The sequence below is a fragment of the Chionomys nivalis genome, chromosome 6 (assembly GCF_950005125.1).
Source record: "Chionomys nivalis chromosome 6, mChiNiv1.1, whole genome shotgun sequence".
Taxonomy (NCBI): domain Eukaryota; kingdom Metazoa; phylum Chordata; class Mammalia; order Rodentia; family Cricetidae; genus Chionomys; species Chionomys nivalis.
The window spans coordinates 7,642,835-7,656,757 of NC_080091.1; the positions used below are offsets into that span (position 1 = coordinate 7,642,835).

At 40.6% G+C, this 13,923-nt stretch overlaps 1 protein-coding gene across 3 annotated transcripts in view; it reads right to left on the reverse strand.

Moving 5' to 3' along the window:
- Window positions 1-5,014: 5,014 nt before the first annotated feature.
- The window catches only part of LOC130875422 (zinc finger protein 431-like), a 58,011-nt gene continuing 49,102 nt past the window's right edge, over window positions 5,015-13,923 (reverse strand). For all 3 annotated transcript variants that reach the window (XM_057771177.1, XM_057771176.1, XM_057771180.1), the window contains one exon: window positions 5,015-13,446. In XM_057771177.1, the coding sequence (XP_057627160.1) occupies window positions 11,883-13,446 (1,564 nt within the window). In that variant the 3' untranslated portion in view covers window positions 5,015-11,882. The remainder of the gene's footprint in view (window positions 13,447-13,923) is intronic.

Here is a 13,923-nt window from a genome sequence, read left to right on the forward strand (position 1 = left end):
TGAGCACCAAAGACACTCCACCTGGAGCCTTTCTTCTTGGCTGAACTGGCCTTTGGGTAAAGAAATGCCCATATCTCAACCACTGACAGAAATACAGAGTATCTGTGAATGGAAAAAACAGTACTGTCATATCCTGCCAAGACAGGGTAAGATAGTTTTGACAAGTTTCTTGCCTTTGAAAATGGTGTGTCAGTTATGTTAGGCCTTAGCCAAATTTGGTTGCTTCAACGCTGCAAACGTGACCTTGGGTGATTGCCCAGGTAGCTAGTTGTCTCTGTGATTTGTTGCATGTTTTAGAAGTTGTTTGATTGCACTTCCTAATTACTCAGGTAACATTATTTCCCTTCTCAGATCTTCGATGGGGTTGAAGACTATATAAATGTAGTTACTTTCGACTCATGACTTAGCCAAGCTATTTATTATATAAGACCTAAGCTAGTTAGAATAGGATATTTGTACTTATTGTATATAATTTCATAGTAGGTTTAGAACTCTCTTACTTAAATAAAACGGGGAGGTGTTGCGGGAGGTCCTTCCGCTCCTCCAGCCAATAGCAGCCGAGATACCAGCCCATTGGGGCGTGGTATCTTTCCCTTTAAAAAAAGCGGCTACTTCCCTCCTCTCTCTCTTTACTTCCTGCTCCGGTTCGGCGACTAGACGTCTTCCTAATTGCGTGCGCAGAGGGCTGTTGTCTGGGACGGTGATCTGTAAGTTTATTCCCTTTTAAATAAATACCACCCTATTAATCACAATTCCAAACTGGTGTGGGATTGTTTATGACTTGCGCCTTCATCTTTTAACACAAGTGACAAGCACTTTTACGTCTACACACAGGAGACAACCAAAGCAAATTTAACATCTTGAGCTTCTGACTGATAAGAGTGCTCTGTGCTTTCCCAGTTTGTCAGAACTCCATTGGTCGATGTTGAATTTTAAACAAGTTTTAGTATGAGCATAGCATAGAGGGGGAAAGAAATCTGAAACCATTTGTTGCCTTTGTAATTTGTACACTTGGGCTTTCATAGCCTCAGATCTGTGCATACCATGGTGATTTGAATAAAAATGGCCCCCATAGGCTCACGGGGAGTGGCATTATTGGGAAATGTGACTGTGCTGGAGGAAGTGTGTTACTGAGGGTGGGTTCTGAGGTCTCAGATGGTCATTCCTGGCCAGTGTGTCACTATGTCTTCCTGCTGCCTGCTGATCTGGATTTAGAACTCTCAGGTGCCTCTCTGCACCATGTCTGCCCACATGCCAACCTCCATGATGATAAAGGACTAAACCTCTGGACTGTAAACTGGCCACAACTAAATGTTTCCTTTCTAAGAGTTGGCATGGTCATGGTTCCTCTTCACAGCAATAGGAACTTAATTAACTAAGACAGAAGTTGGTACTAAGGACTGGGTATTCCTATAATAGGACAAACCTTGCTTTTGTTTGGAGGAATGAAGACCTTGGAACTTTGGGTTAAAAAGCAGCTGACTGCTTTAAGTGCTGATTCTAGTAGGAACATGGAAGAGAGTGCTAAGGGTGATTTGGACTATGAGTTACTGGCTCAAGGGGTTTCAGAGGAGACTATTAACATATGACCTAGAGATCATTCTAGGGAACAACTTGAATGAGACCCATATGATTAGCAGTTCTGCTACCTTATAAGCTTATACGTGTTTTTAATAGGACTACTAATGTAATGATGCCTTACGCAAATGGGAAGAGATTTGAATCCAAAGGATTAAATACAATCCCTTCTTCAGATGGATGAATGAGTCTATTATGGACCCAAGGTTGAACCGTAAACACTTTAGTAAAGATAACAGGAGCTGGATCCATCCAACCTACAAGCTGAAGTACAGGAACATAAGCTCAACACACCTGTTCAGAGGCACTCACCACAGATGCACAGGTTGAAGCAGGTCATATCGCCAGAAAAGATTCTCAGGTGACATGGGTTCTGTGTATTTCATGGAATAACTACTCCATTTGTTTTTTTTTTTTTTGTTTGTTTGTTTTTTGTTTGTTTGTTTTTTTGGTTTTTCGAGACAGGGTTTCTCTGTGATTTTGGAGCCTGTCCTGGAACTAGCTCTTGTAGACCAGGCTGGCCTCGAACTCACAGAGATCCGCCTGCCTCTGCCTCCCGAGTGCTGGGATTAAAGGCGTGCGCCACCACCTCCCTGCTAACTACTCCATTTGTGTATAGGGCCTTAAATTGGCCTCTGGTGGGTAGATATGAATACTGATGGTATGTTCAATGTCTGCTTTGCCCTTTAGATGGAGGTTGGCTATCTTTCTGGTGACTTCCACTATCTTCTCACCCTCTACCATTGTCCTTGATGGCCAGGAGCCAGAGTAGCTGAAGAGGAATCTGTAATGATTCAGTGCATAAATTGCTAATGACAGATGCATCCACTTCCCAATTTTCTTCAGCCAACTGAGATTCCACATCTCAAATTGTTTAAACCACACAGGGCAATTTAAAGGCAGCTCAGAATGCTCTGTAAAGAAATGATTTTTAGGTCTCAAACATATATCACCTGAAGGCAGATTTTAAAAATCAAAAATCAAGAGTAAGTCACGTAGTGGTAGCATACTCCTTTAATCCCAGCACTTGGAAGGCAGAGGCAGGTGGGTCTCTATGAGTTCAAGGCCAGCCATGCCTACACAGGCTCCAAAGTGACATAGAGAAACCCTGTCTTGACCCCCCCCCCCGCCGCAAAGAAGAGTAAATAAGTGCGGGAATGCCTTTTGGTGCTCCTTTTTTTTTTAATTTACTTTTCTTCAGTTTTTTGAGACAGGGTTTCTCTCTGTGTGGGAGCCCACAGCTACTCTATTTCCATCTTGATTTTAGGTCAGAGAGTTCAAGTTTGTCAAGGTCAAATAACAGGATGTTTGACTAAGGGTGTGGTATTAGATGTTTCAAGTATTAAGGAGGTAACTACACTTTTTTTTTCCTTGTATCATGGGAACTATTCCCCCTCCTTTGCTTTGGGTATAAAAGAATGATGAGCCATAAACTCGAGGCTGCTACAGTATTCACTGAGAGCCCTCCTGACTCTGTCTTCTACCTTCTTTCTCGTATCGTTTCCTTTTCTCAATCCTCACTCCCCTTTTCAGACACATTCAACAGGCCAGCTGGTTCTGACAACTCTGGCTATTCTGGAACATTCTCTGTAGGCTGGCCTTTGCCTCCCAACTTCTGGGACTAAAGGCCCACACTATCACTGCCCAGCTCTTTTATTTTTCAATAATTGTTTTAATGTTTTACATGCTCCTTGAGGATTATAAGGAATGCCTCTTATTCTTAAAACGTTCCCTGAGGCGGGCTGGTGGAGCCAGCGACAAGCGGCGACAGTTTCCCACCAGCGGGAGGGCACGCGCCGTGCGGCCGGTGGCGGTGGGTACCAGATACATAAACACAAAGATAGGCATAAAGCATTTTATTGGGGGAGAGAGGCAGAGAGAGAGGGAGAAGAGAAAGAGGGAAAGAGCCAGAGAAAACGCGTGCACACGCCGAAGAAACAGAAGAGGGAAGGGGCAAGATGGTGTGGGCAGGTCAGAGGTAATGGGAGTGGGCGTGGCTTGTCCCTTTAAGGGACAGGAAAGCACAACAATGCCTGTAACATAATTAACATTCCATTCCTTACTGTATATAGGCTGATCCACTGTTAGATTTTATAAAAAGTCACTCCCTCATCAGCAAATGTTTGTATAATAGGAAAGCAACACAGACGCATTCTCCGAGAACTGAGGAACTGTCAGGAGCCATTTTTCCAAAGAATATAGCAGGAACCATTGTCCTGGGGATGTTTGCAGAGAGCCCCACACCCCAACTGTATTGAGAACTGTTTGTTGCAGAGCCCACCCCACACCCAACTATCTTGAGTTATCTGTTAGCGGAACCTGCCCCGCATTCCAACTATTTAGAGAACTGTTTGTGGTTGGAATCACAAAAGGAACTATTCTGCCTGCATAGAGAACACTAGGTGTGTCGACTCGTGACCTCCTGACCGAGGACTCGTGACCTCGGGACTGACTCATGACCAAGTGTCGGCTCGTGACCATCGCTGCAAGATCCCTTCCTGTCCTGGCCATGCCCCTGCCCCCATCCCAACCCAAATTCCTCATCCAGGGGCTATATAAGCCACAACCATGACGCTAATAAACGGAGGCTTTGACAACAGATCTTTCTTGCTTGGCCTCCTTCCTCTTTTCCACCCATGTCTTTTCAGATAGTGCCTCTTCGGGACCCTGGACTAACTGACCCGCTGGGCGGGTTTACAAGGAACTGCCCAAAGAATTTTTGAATATGTATCACTGTGTGCAGGTATGGCATCTGAGGGACAAGAACAAAGTGGACGGCATTCATTTGCCATAATTCATTAGTACTTTTAACTCTGGGAATACCTTCAGCTACATGTGACCATGACAGTGTAGGAGAGCACAAATAGGGCATTCCTGTAGAAACTGTCTCACTTAAGTAGGATGTGGCACTCACTGTACATGAAGTCAATAGTATTAGTATGCAGTGTTGATGTTTCTGTTATAGAGAAGTGAAAATTGGGCAGGTTCATGTATAAGCTTGCTTCTTTATTTCTGCAATGAAAACAGGGAGGTTCAAATGTGCATGAGTATGACTAATAAACAAAGGGTGTGTGAAGACTTTTAACCTGATGTAGTTCCTGTAGTGATGGGAACCTAGCAGGATGTGAAGACAAAACTGAAGCAGGTTCTATTGCTGGGAACAACCCAACTATATAAGCAGAATCTAAAATGATAAGTCTTAAACACTGATTGTTAGGAGAAATATTATAAAGAAGAATATTAAGGAATGCACAGCATTTTCTGACCATTATGCTGTAAATATTTTCATTCCACAGGTTTATCTTTTGGGGCTATAATACCTATAGAAGACAAAGTAGTGGAGAAAATAAGTTTAAAGGCAGTGTCTTAGTTAGGGTTTCTATTGCTGCAACTGAAATACCATGACCAAAAAGCAAGTTAGGGAGAAAAGGGTTTATTAGGCTTACACTTCAGTTCATGACAAAAGGAAGTCAGGACACAAACAAAGCAAGATCCCAGAAAAAGGAGCTGATGCAGAGAACATGGTGGGTGCTGATACTGGCTTGCTTCCAATGGCTTGCTCAACCCACCTTCTTATAGAAGCCATGACAACCTGCCCAGAGATGGAAATACAATGGGCTGGGCCATCCCTCAGTGATCAGTAAATGAGAAAATACCTTACAGTTGGATCTCACTGAGGAATTTCTTCAACTGAGGCTCCTTCCTCTCTCTTGCTCATGTCAAGTTGGCAGAAAACCAGACAGTTAGTCATCAAATGATCCTCACAATACACGAATGCTGCTTCTAGTCTGGAGTCAAATAGCTATAGTTGTTTTCTTGCCTCAGGAGATAATATATGTGTATATATATATATATATATATTATATATATAATATATAAATTATAATACACATATATACATATATGTAATGATGTCTCACCTTCTAGAGTTTTAGTTTTCCTAAAGTAGGATGTATCCAATTAGGTACCCCCTATCAATTTCTGAACGTTAACTGATTTTTAAATTGTCTTGTTTATGGATTTTTTTTTTTGTGGTCTAAAATTTGTTCTAGTAACCCGTTGTCCCAAACATTGCACAATATCTAATCTATGTACCTTTTTGGTATAATGATGAGCCCACTTTTACATAGCAAGTCCTGAGTCATGGATTGTAGCTCTTCCTTTTTGGAGGTGACTAACAAGATATCATCCATATTGAATAATAGAAGCCTGAAAGAAGGCCTTTCACCTAGTTCATGTTCTGTTCAATATTATTTTAGATTGTGTCCCATACTTTATCTAAGTTTCTTCTTCTGGAAACCAGGGATTATAAGTAACTTGCAGGCAGCTGAATAGTTGTGGTTGTAATGTTTGTGCTTTAAATGCTTGAGATGGCTCAGCAGTTAAGAGTATTGATTGCTCTTCCAGAGGACCCAACTTTGATTCCCAACACCCACATGGTAGTTCACTACTGTCTGTAACTTAAATTCTAGGGGACCCAACACCCATGGCAAAATACCAACGCACATTAAAAAAGTGATTCACATTGCTGGGTAGTGGTGGTGCACGCCTTTAATCACAGCACTCAGGAGGCAGAGACAGGCAGATCTCTGTGAGTTTGAGGCCACCCTGGTTTACAAGAGCTAGTTCCAAGACAGGTCCTAAAACTACACAGAAACCCTGTCTTGAAAAACCAAAAAACCAAAAAAAAAAAAAAAGTGATTCACAAGTTAGAGAAAATCAAAGTCTTTCATGGCTTTTGCCCCATTATTGTCATCTTCTGTGAGAATCCCACTTTCTTCTTTTTAAGCCAACCTGGTTCCTGCTCAGGTGCCACTCATCACCGTTCTAGACGGGATCTGGAAGAATGGAGCCAGTAAATGAGGCAGAATAAAGTCTCTCACAACAGACAACTTCATTTAGGGACCAATAAACTACACTACAAAACTATACTACAAAAAAGACACTAAGAGTTAAGAAGGGCAGTGGTGGCACACACCTTTAATCCCAGCACTTGAGAGGCAGAGGCAGCCAGATCATTGTGAGTTCGAGGCCAGCCTGGTTTACAGAGTTAGTTCCAGGACAGTTAAGTGTTGTTACACAGAGAAATCCTGTCTCAAAAAGTCAAAACAACAACAACAAAAGCAGTCAATGTATAACTTCAAACTTCTCATAACTTCAAACTGTATACAATGACAAGAACAAGCCAGATATGGAAACACATTTTTTCATACAGGCATAGAAAAGATAGTTGAAACATTTAATTGAATAACAACAGCAAGCAATAATGAGTAATCTGAAGTAAACTCACTCTTATTTTCTGCACCTGGGAGGAGCATGCACACACGCAAAAAAAAAAAAAAAATCCAAGATTTTGTGTTTTGAAGAAACTGAGGTCATAAGACTCTTGTATTCTTGGGTGTGTTCTTCCAAGCATTTAGAAATCTTAGTTTCCATTCTGGGGACCATATTCTGACAATATACCTAAATCAAATTTTTATTTAATTTATAAAAAAATATACACAAAGAAAGCCCTTTCTATAATATGTAGTCTTTCCCTCTCACACATTTAAACTCTATCTATCTATCTATCTATCTATCTATCTATCTATCTATCTATCTATCTGACTTCATATTTTTAAAAGGGATTTCTTTGAGCTTTTTATAACTGAGAAATTTAAAATATATAAAAATATCTAAAATTTTATCTTTATACCATTTGCATATCTGGTACTCAAGGAAGCCACAAGAATGCATCAGATTTCCTGGATCTGGAATACAGGTAGTTCTGAGTAGGAACCCAAAGTGGGTATCCAATAGCAGAAGTGCTGAGACAACTGTCCATTACCTAAATATATTATTACATTCTGAAGATGAAGATGACGCCTATCTTCTCTCACTTGGAGGTGACGAAAAGCCCTGCTCCATGGTCTTTGAATGATTCAATGGATTTCTTTACCTCTGTGAATGGACTTTGCATGTATCCTTTTCAAGACAGGGTTTCTCTTTGTAGCTTTGGAGTTTGTACTGGAAATTGCTCTGTAGACCAGGCTGGCCTTGAACTCACAGAGATCCACCTGCCTCCTGAGCGCTGGAATTAAAGGTATGAGCCACCACCACTTGGCGCTTATTGCCATTCTTAACATACACATCTTGATGTGAGTGAAGATAATGAAGGGTTGAGCAGAGATGACTCCAGATTAAGTTAGAAAAAATTTCCACATGATTTATGCTATACTTTTATTTTTAAAAATTTCATTTTACATTCCAACCACAGTTCTCCCTCCCAATCTTCCTCTTGTCCCCCTTGCCTCTTCACCCCCTAACCATCCACTTCTCCCAAAGGGTAAGGGGTTCCAAAGGGAGTCAACAAAGCCTGGACCATTAAGTTGAGGCAGGACCAAGCCCCTCTGCCCTGCATTAAGGCTGAGCATGACATCCCATCATAGAGAATAAAGCTCTGCCAGAGGCCCCTCAGATATACCAAGCTACACAACTGTCTCCTATATACAGAGTGCCTAGTTTGGTCCCTTCGAGGGTGCACAACTGTCAGTCCAGAGCTCATGAGTTCCCAGCTTTCTCTGTAGATTTCATCTTCATGAACTTGACCTCCCTTCTTGTTGATTAAGACAGGATCTCTCTACATGACCATGAGTATCCTGGAACTCACTATGTGGACCATGATAGCCTCAAACACAGCAAGATCCATTTGCCTGTCTCCAAACTGCACTACTAAGCCCACTTGATATGTTTATAAAATGACCTATCTTTGAATCAGGCATAAAAGATTTAAACAGAAACTGTCATGTTGTTGAACAGTGACATGTCATGGAATGCAACAATGTATCAATTTCAACTGGAAAATCATTTCCTATGTGCTCAATATTTTGGTTGTTTGCTTTGTTAATTTCATTTCTTTAGAAATTTTTAACAGTATGCAAACACCTGTACCATGTTGTGCATGTGACAGGCAGAGGTCAACTTACAGGTGTGTATTCTCTACTTCTTCTATGTCAGTACTAGAGAACAAACTGAGGTAGTTAAGTTTGGGAGCAAGTGCCTTAAACAGGTGAGTGACCTCACTGGCCATTATTTCAGTTACAAAAATATTCATGTATGTGAGTGTGTGACATACATATGCCACAGCCCAACAGTAATAATTATAGGGTAAAAGGGACAACTGGAGCAGGAAACCAATCAATCACTGAGTACCCTAACTCTGAACCCAGAGCCAGTGAAAGAAACACATCCTAGATCTGAGAACTGGGCCGGGGAAACACCTTTATCCTTGAACCCAGGACACGTGCCCTGAATCTGAAAAAAAACTTTGTCCCTAGAATCAGAACCAGTTAAAGAAATTTGCCCTGGTCCTAAGATTCCAGTCAAAAAGCTAAAAAGGACCAATGAAAGAAACACAGTTTGACCATGAAGTCAGAGCCATCTCTGTCCCTTACCAACAAAACTAACCAATCCCTCTTCTGCCTGGGAAAACTCTAGTCCTAATAAGCCTCTTTGCCTTGCCTGTTTAGTTAAAGGCCACTGTTTATCTCTCCCTGGCAGATGCAGCCACTCTCCTGGACTCCTTCCCAAATAAATTTGTTTCTCAAAAGTCTTGGGTGAAGAACCTGGCTGGGAAGTCCCTTAGGGGAATGAGCTGAAAAACCTTGCTGAGATGTTCCCTTGGGGGGCTAAGCAAGGTGGAGTAGAACAGAAGAACCTTGCTAGGATGCTCCTTAAGGGGCCTGAGCAAGGCTGAGCAGAAAAAAGAAACAACTTTTCACTGGAGCCTGAGGAGATCGTTACATTTCTGCAGGGGCTTCTCCTATAGCAAAAAAAGAAACAGCTTGGACTGGAGAAGAAGCAGATACCTCTGCTAGGACGTTCCCTTCAGGAAACAAAGAGCAGAGCTCAGCTGTAGTGACTCTCCAGAAGTGCAGGACTGCTATATCCTGTGGGGAGAACATCCCCCACTGCACCCCAGCCTCAGCTGTCCTATTGCGACTCTACCCCTATTGCAGTTCCAGGTTCCAGACCTGTACTATTGCGGCTCTAATTATAGCCTGGCTTCCCTGTAAGTCAGGATATCTTCTGGAACTCTACAGCTGTAACACATCCCCTTAACATGAATCAGAAACACTGGCATGTGTAAAGTATATATCCCAGAGACTGAACTCAGGTCATCAGGTTTAGCTGCAATGACCTTTACCCACTGAGACAATTCTCTGCCACATTTACTCACAGAGACAATTCTTTGCCATTTGTGTTTCTGAGAAAGTATTAGGAACAAGCCTTTAGTTGAAGATGGACACTAAAAAGAAATCCCACTCTAGCTCAGAATTGAGTATAACAAAGGGTTATTTACTTAGGGATAGACTCACAGATCACAGTCTTCTGCATGAACAGGGAACAGGAACTGAATCCAGCAGCAGGAAGAGCGAGAGAAGGCACACTTTCCACAGGCATTTATGAGAGGCCACGCCCTACTGCGCGGGTAATTTAAAGGCTGTAGGATTTCCTACAGCATCTCCCCTTTAGTTTAAATAAGAGAGTTCTAAGCCTAATACAAAAAGAATATCAGGTATAAAAATTAGAATTACAACCACTAAAAACAATATCAAGCAAGAAACGTGATAAATGTTTCAATAATTATACTATCCTAAGGAGTTTAAGCCTTATATTATAAATAACTTGGCCAAGTCATGAGAGGAAAGTAACTACAACTATCTAGTCTTCAACCCCATCCAAACCCAAGAAGGGAAATAATATTACTTGAGTAAGCAGGAAGTGCAATCAAGCAACTCCCAAAATGTGCAACAAATGACAGAGACAACTGGCTACCTGGGCAATCACCCAAAGTCTCATTTGCAACATTGGAGCAACCAACTTTGGCTAAGCCCTAGAGTAACTGACAGATCATTTTCAGAGGCAGGAATTTTTTCAAAACCGTTTTACCTTGTCTTGTCAAGGTTTGACAGTCTTTTTTTTCTTGTATCCTGCTTGTCCTGTCCGGACATCGTGCATGTTGTCAGAGGCCGATGCATGAGCAGTTCCTTGCACAAAGGTCAGTTTTGCCAAGAAGAAAACAAGCTCCAAGTAGAGTGTCTTTGGTGCTCAACATTCTCTCGGGCAACTATCCAAGCAGTGAGATGTCTCTGTCAATTCTAGAGTTTTGGAAGATGCTTACAATGTACTTCCTATTTACTTAGGTAATATTATATCCTTCTGGAGTCTTTGATGGAGTTGAAGAATATATAATTATAGCTTTCCTTAGTTATGATAAAAGATAGAATATAAATATTGTAACTGTAATCTTTGCTTGATAGCTTTGTTATACATAATTTTTCTATATTAAAGTTAAAACCTTCCTTTTTATTTAAACAGAAAAGGGGAAGTGATGTGGGATTTTCCTCTGTATGCTGTGAATGCCACTGGTTAATAAAGAAGCTGTTTTGGGCCTGTGATAGGGTAGAGCAGAGCTAGATGGGAAAACTAAACTGAATGCTGGGAAAAAGAAGGTGGAGTCAGAGAGAAGTCATGTAGCCCCCGCCTGACAGAACTTTGCTGGTAAGCACAGATTAATAGAAATGGGTTAAATTAATATGTAAGAGCTAGCTAATAAGAAGCTGGAGCTAATGGGCCAAGCAGTGATTTAACTAATACAGTTTCTGTGAGCTTATTTTAGGAGTCTGGGTTGCCAGGAAACGAACAAGCAGCCTCCTACAACATTTAGTGTTTAGAATAAACAGAATTCAAAAGAATGGATGGCAGGATAAATACCATTTTCATTTGCAAATAGGTTTTATTATTCGAATTATTCTGTGTTCCTCTATCCACCGATGACAATTTATTTATAATTTGAAAAAAAAAAACCAATATCTGACTGATGGAATGGTTCTACTAATTCTATCTGAGCACCAGTGAGACTGCTCAGTGGAAACAATGTATGTGGTATGCAAAGCTTTACTGAATTTACTAGATTCACGGTGTTTTTCTTCAGGAGTAATTCTTTTTTTTTTTTTCTTTTCTTTTTTTTTTTTTATTTTTGAGACAGGGTTTCTCCGTAGCTTTTTGGTTCCTGTCCTGGAACTAGCTCTTCTAGACCAGGCTGGCCTCAAACTCACAGAGATCCGCCTGCCTCTGCCTCCCGAGTGCTGGGATTAAAGGCGTGCGCCACCACCGCCCGGCTAGGAGTAATTCTTAATACTGTAAAGAACACTGTAACATATAGATGTACTATCACATTCACATTTGTAGGATTTCTTTTTACTATTACTTCTTTGATATGTTTGAAGATTACACTGACCTTCAAAGTTTCAGTGCAGCAATTATATATAGTGTTTTTCTTCAGTATGACGCCTTTCATGATTTTGAAGGTTCTTGTGTCTTGTAAAGCCTTTACCACATTGATTACATTTGTAAGGTTTCACTGCTGCATGAGTTCTTCGGTGTATTTGAAGACTACGGTGACTTATAAAGGCTTCACCACATTGATTACATTCATGGTACTTCTCTCCAGTATGACTTTTTACATGAAGTCGAAGACTACTAGAATGTGCAAAGGCTTTATCACACTTATCACATACATAGGGCTTTTCTCCAGTATGAATTCTTTCATGTATTTTAAGATAATTGTGACTTGCAAAGGGTTTATCACATTGACTGCATTTATAGGGTTTCTCTCCAGTGTGGATTTTATAATGATTTTGAAGACGACTGAAATGTGGAAATGCTTTCCCACATTGATCACATTTATAGGGTTGGTCTCCAGTATGAATCCTTTCATGTGTTTTAAGAGAACCACGATTTGCAAAGGCTTTACCACACTGACTGCAGTCATAGGGTTTCTCTCCAGTGTGGTGTCTGAAATGGTTTTGAAGATGAATGAATTGTGCAAAGGCTTTACCACACTGGTTACATTCATAAGGTTTCACTCCTGTATGAGTATTTTCATGTATTTGAAGCTTACGGCGACTTATAAAGGCTTTACCACACTGGTTACATACATAGGGTTTCTCTCCAGTATGAATTTTTTCATGTGTTTTAAGATCACTGCGACATGCAAAGGCTTTACCACATTGATTACACACATGGGGTTTCTTCCCAGTATGAGAGTTTTGATGACTTCGGTAACTATTTAAAAACATAAAAGCTCTACCACACCAATTACATACATAGGGTTTCTCTCCAGTATGAATTCTTCCATGTACTTTAAGATATTGGCGACTTGCAAAGGCTTTACCACATTGATGGCATTCATAGGGTTTCTCTCCAGTATGGTTTCTGAAATGGCTTTGAAGATGAATGAAACGTGCAAAGGCTTTACCACACTGGTTACATACATAGGGTTTCTCTCCAGTATGAATTCTTTCATGTGTTTTAAGATCACCGCGACATGCAAAGGCTTTACCACATTGATTACATACATGGTGCTTCTCCCCAGTATGAGATTTTTCATGATTTCGGTGACTGCTTAAATACATAAAAGCTTTACCACACCAATTACATACATAGGGTTTCTCTCCAGTATGAATTCTTCCATGTACTTTAAGATAATTGCGACTTCCAAAGGCTTTACCACATAGATGGCATTCATAGGGTTTTTTTCCAGTATGGATTTTGTAATGGTTTTGAAGACGACTAAAATGTATAAAGGCTTTACCACATTGATTACATTCATAGGGTTTCTCTCCAGTATGAATGTTTTCAAGATATTGAAGACTAGTGAAATATGCAAAGTCTTTTCTACCTTGATTAAGTTTATAGGGCTCTACTTCCATATGAGTTCTTTGGTGTAATTGTAAAGAGGAATCAGATCTAAAGTCTTTATCACGCTGATTATATTCACAGAGATCTTCTTCATTATGGGTTCCTTTGTGTGTTTGAAGATACCTGGGAAGGTTAAAGACTTTAGTAGATAGTTCATATTTATCACTTCCTTTTACCATATGAACTTTTTCAGAACAGAACTGGAAGAACAAATAATTTTACCACACTGGCTGCATGCATAGCATTTTTCTTTTTTCTTTTTAATTTTTTAAAAAATATTTATTTATTTATTATGTATACAATATTCTGTCTGTGTGTATGCCTGCAGGTCAGAAGAGGGCACCAGACCCCATTACAGATGGTTGTGAGCTACCATGTGGTTGCTGGGAATTGAACTCAGGACCTTTGGAAGAGCAGGCAATGCTCTTAACCACTGAGCCATCTCTCCAGCCCCATAACATTTTTCTATACTGTGAGTCATACTACATGTGCGAAGTGAACCAGTGTAGACAGAAGAATTCTCACCTTCCTTGTACTCATAAAGGTTTTTTTTTTTTAACAGTGTGAGTTTATTGATGTACTTCCAATGTAGTTGGAAAA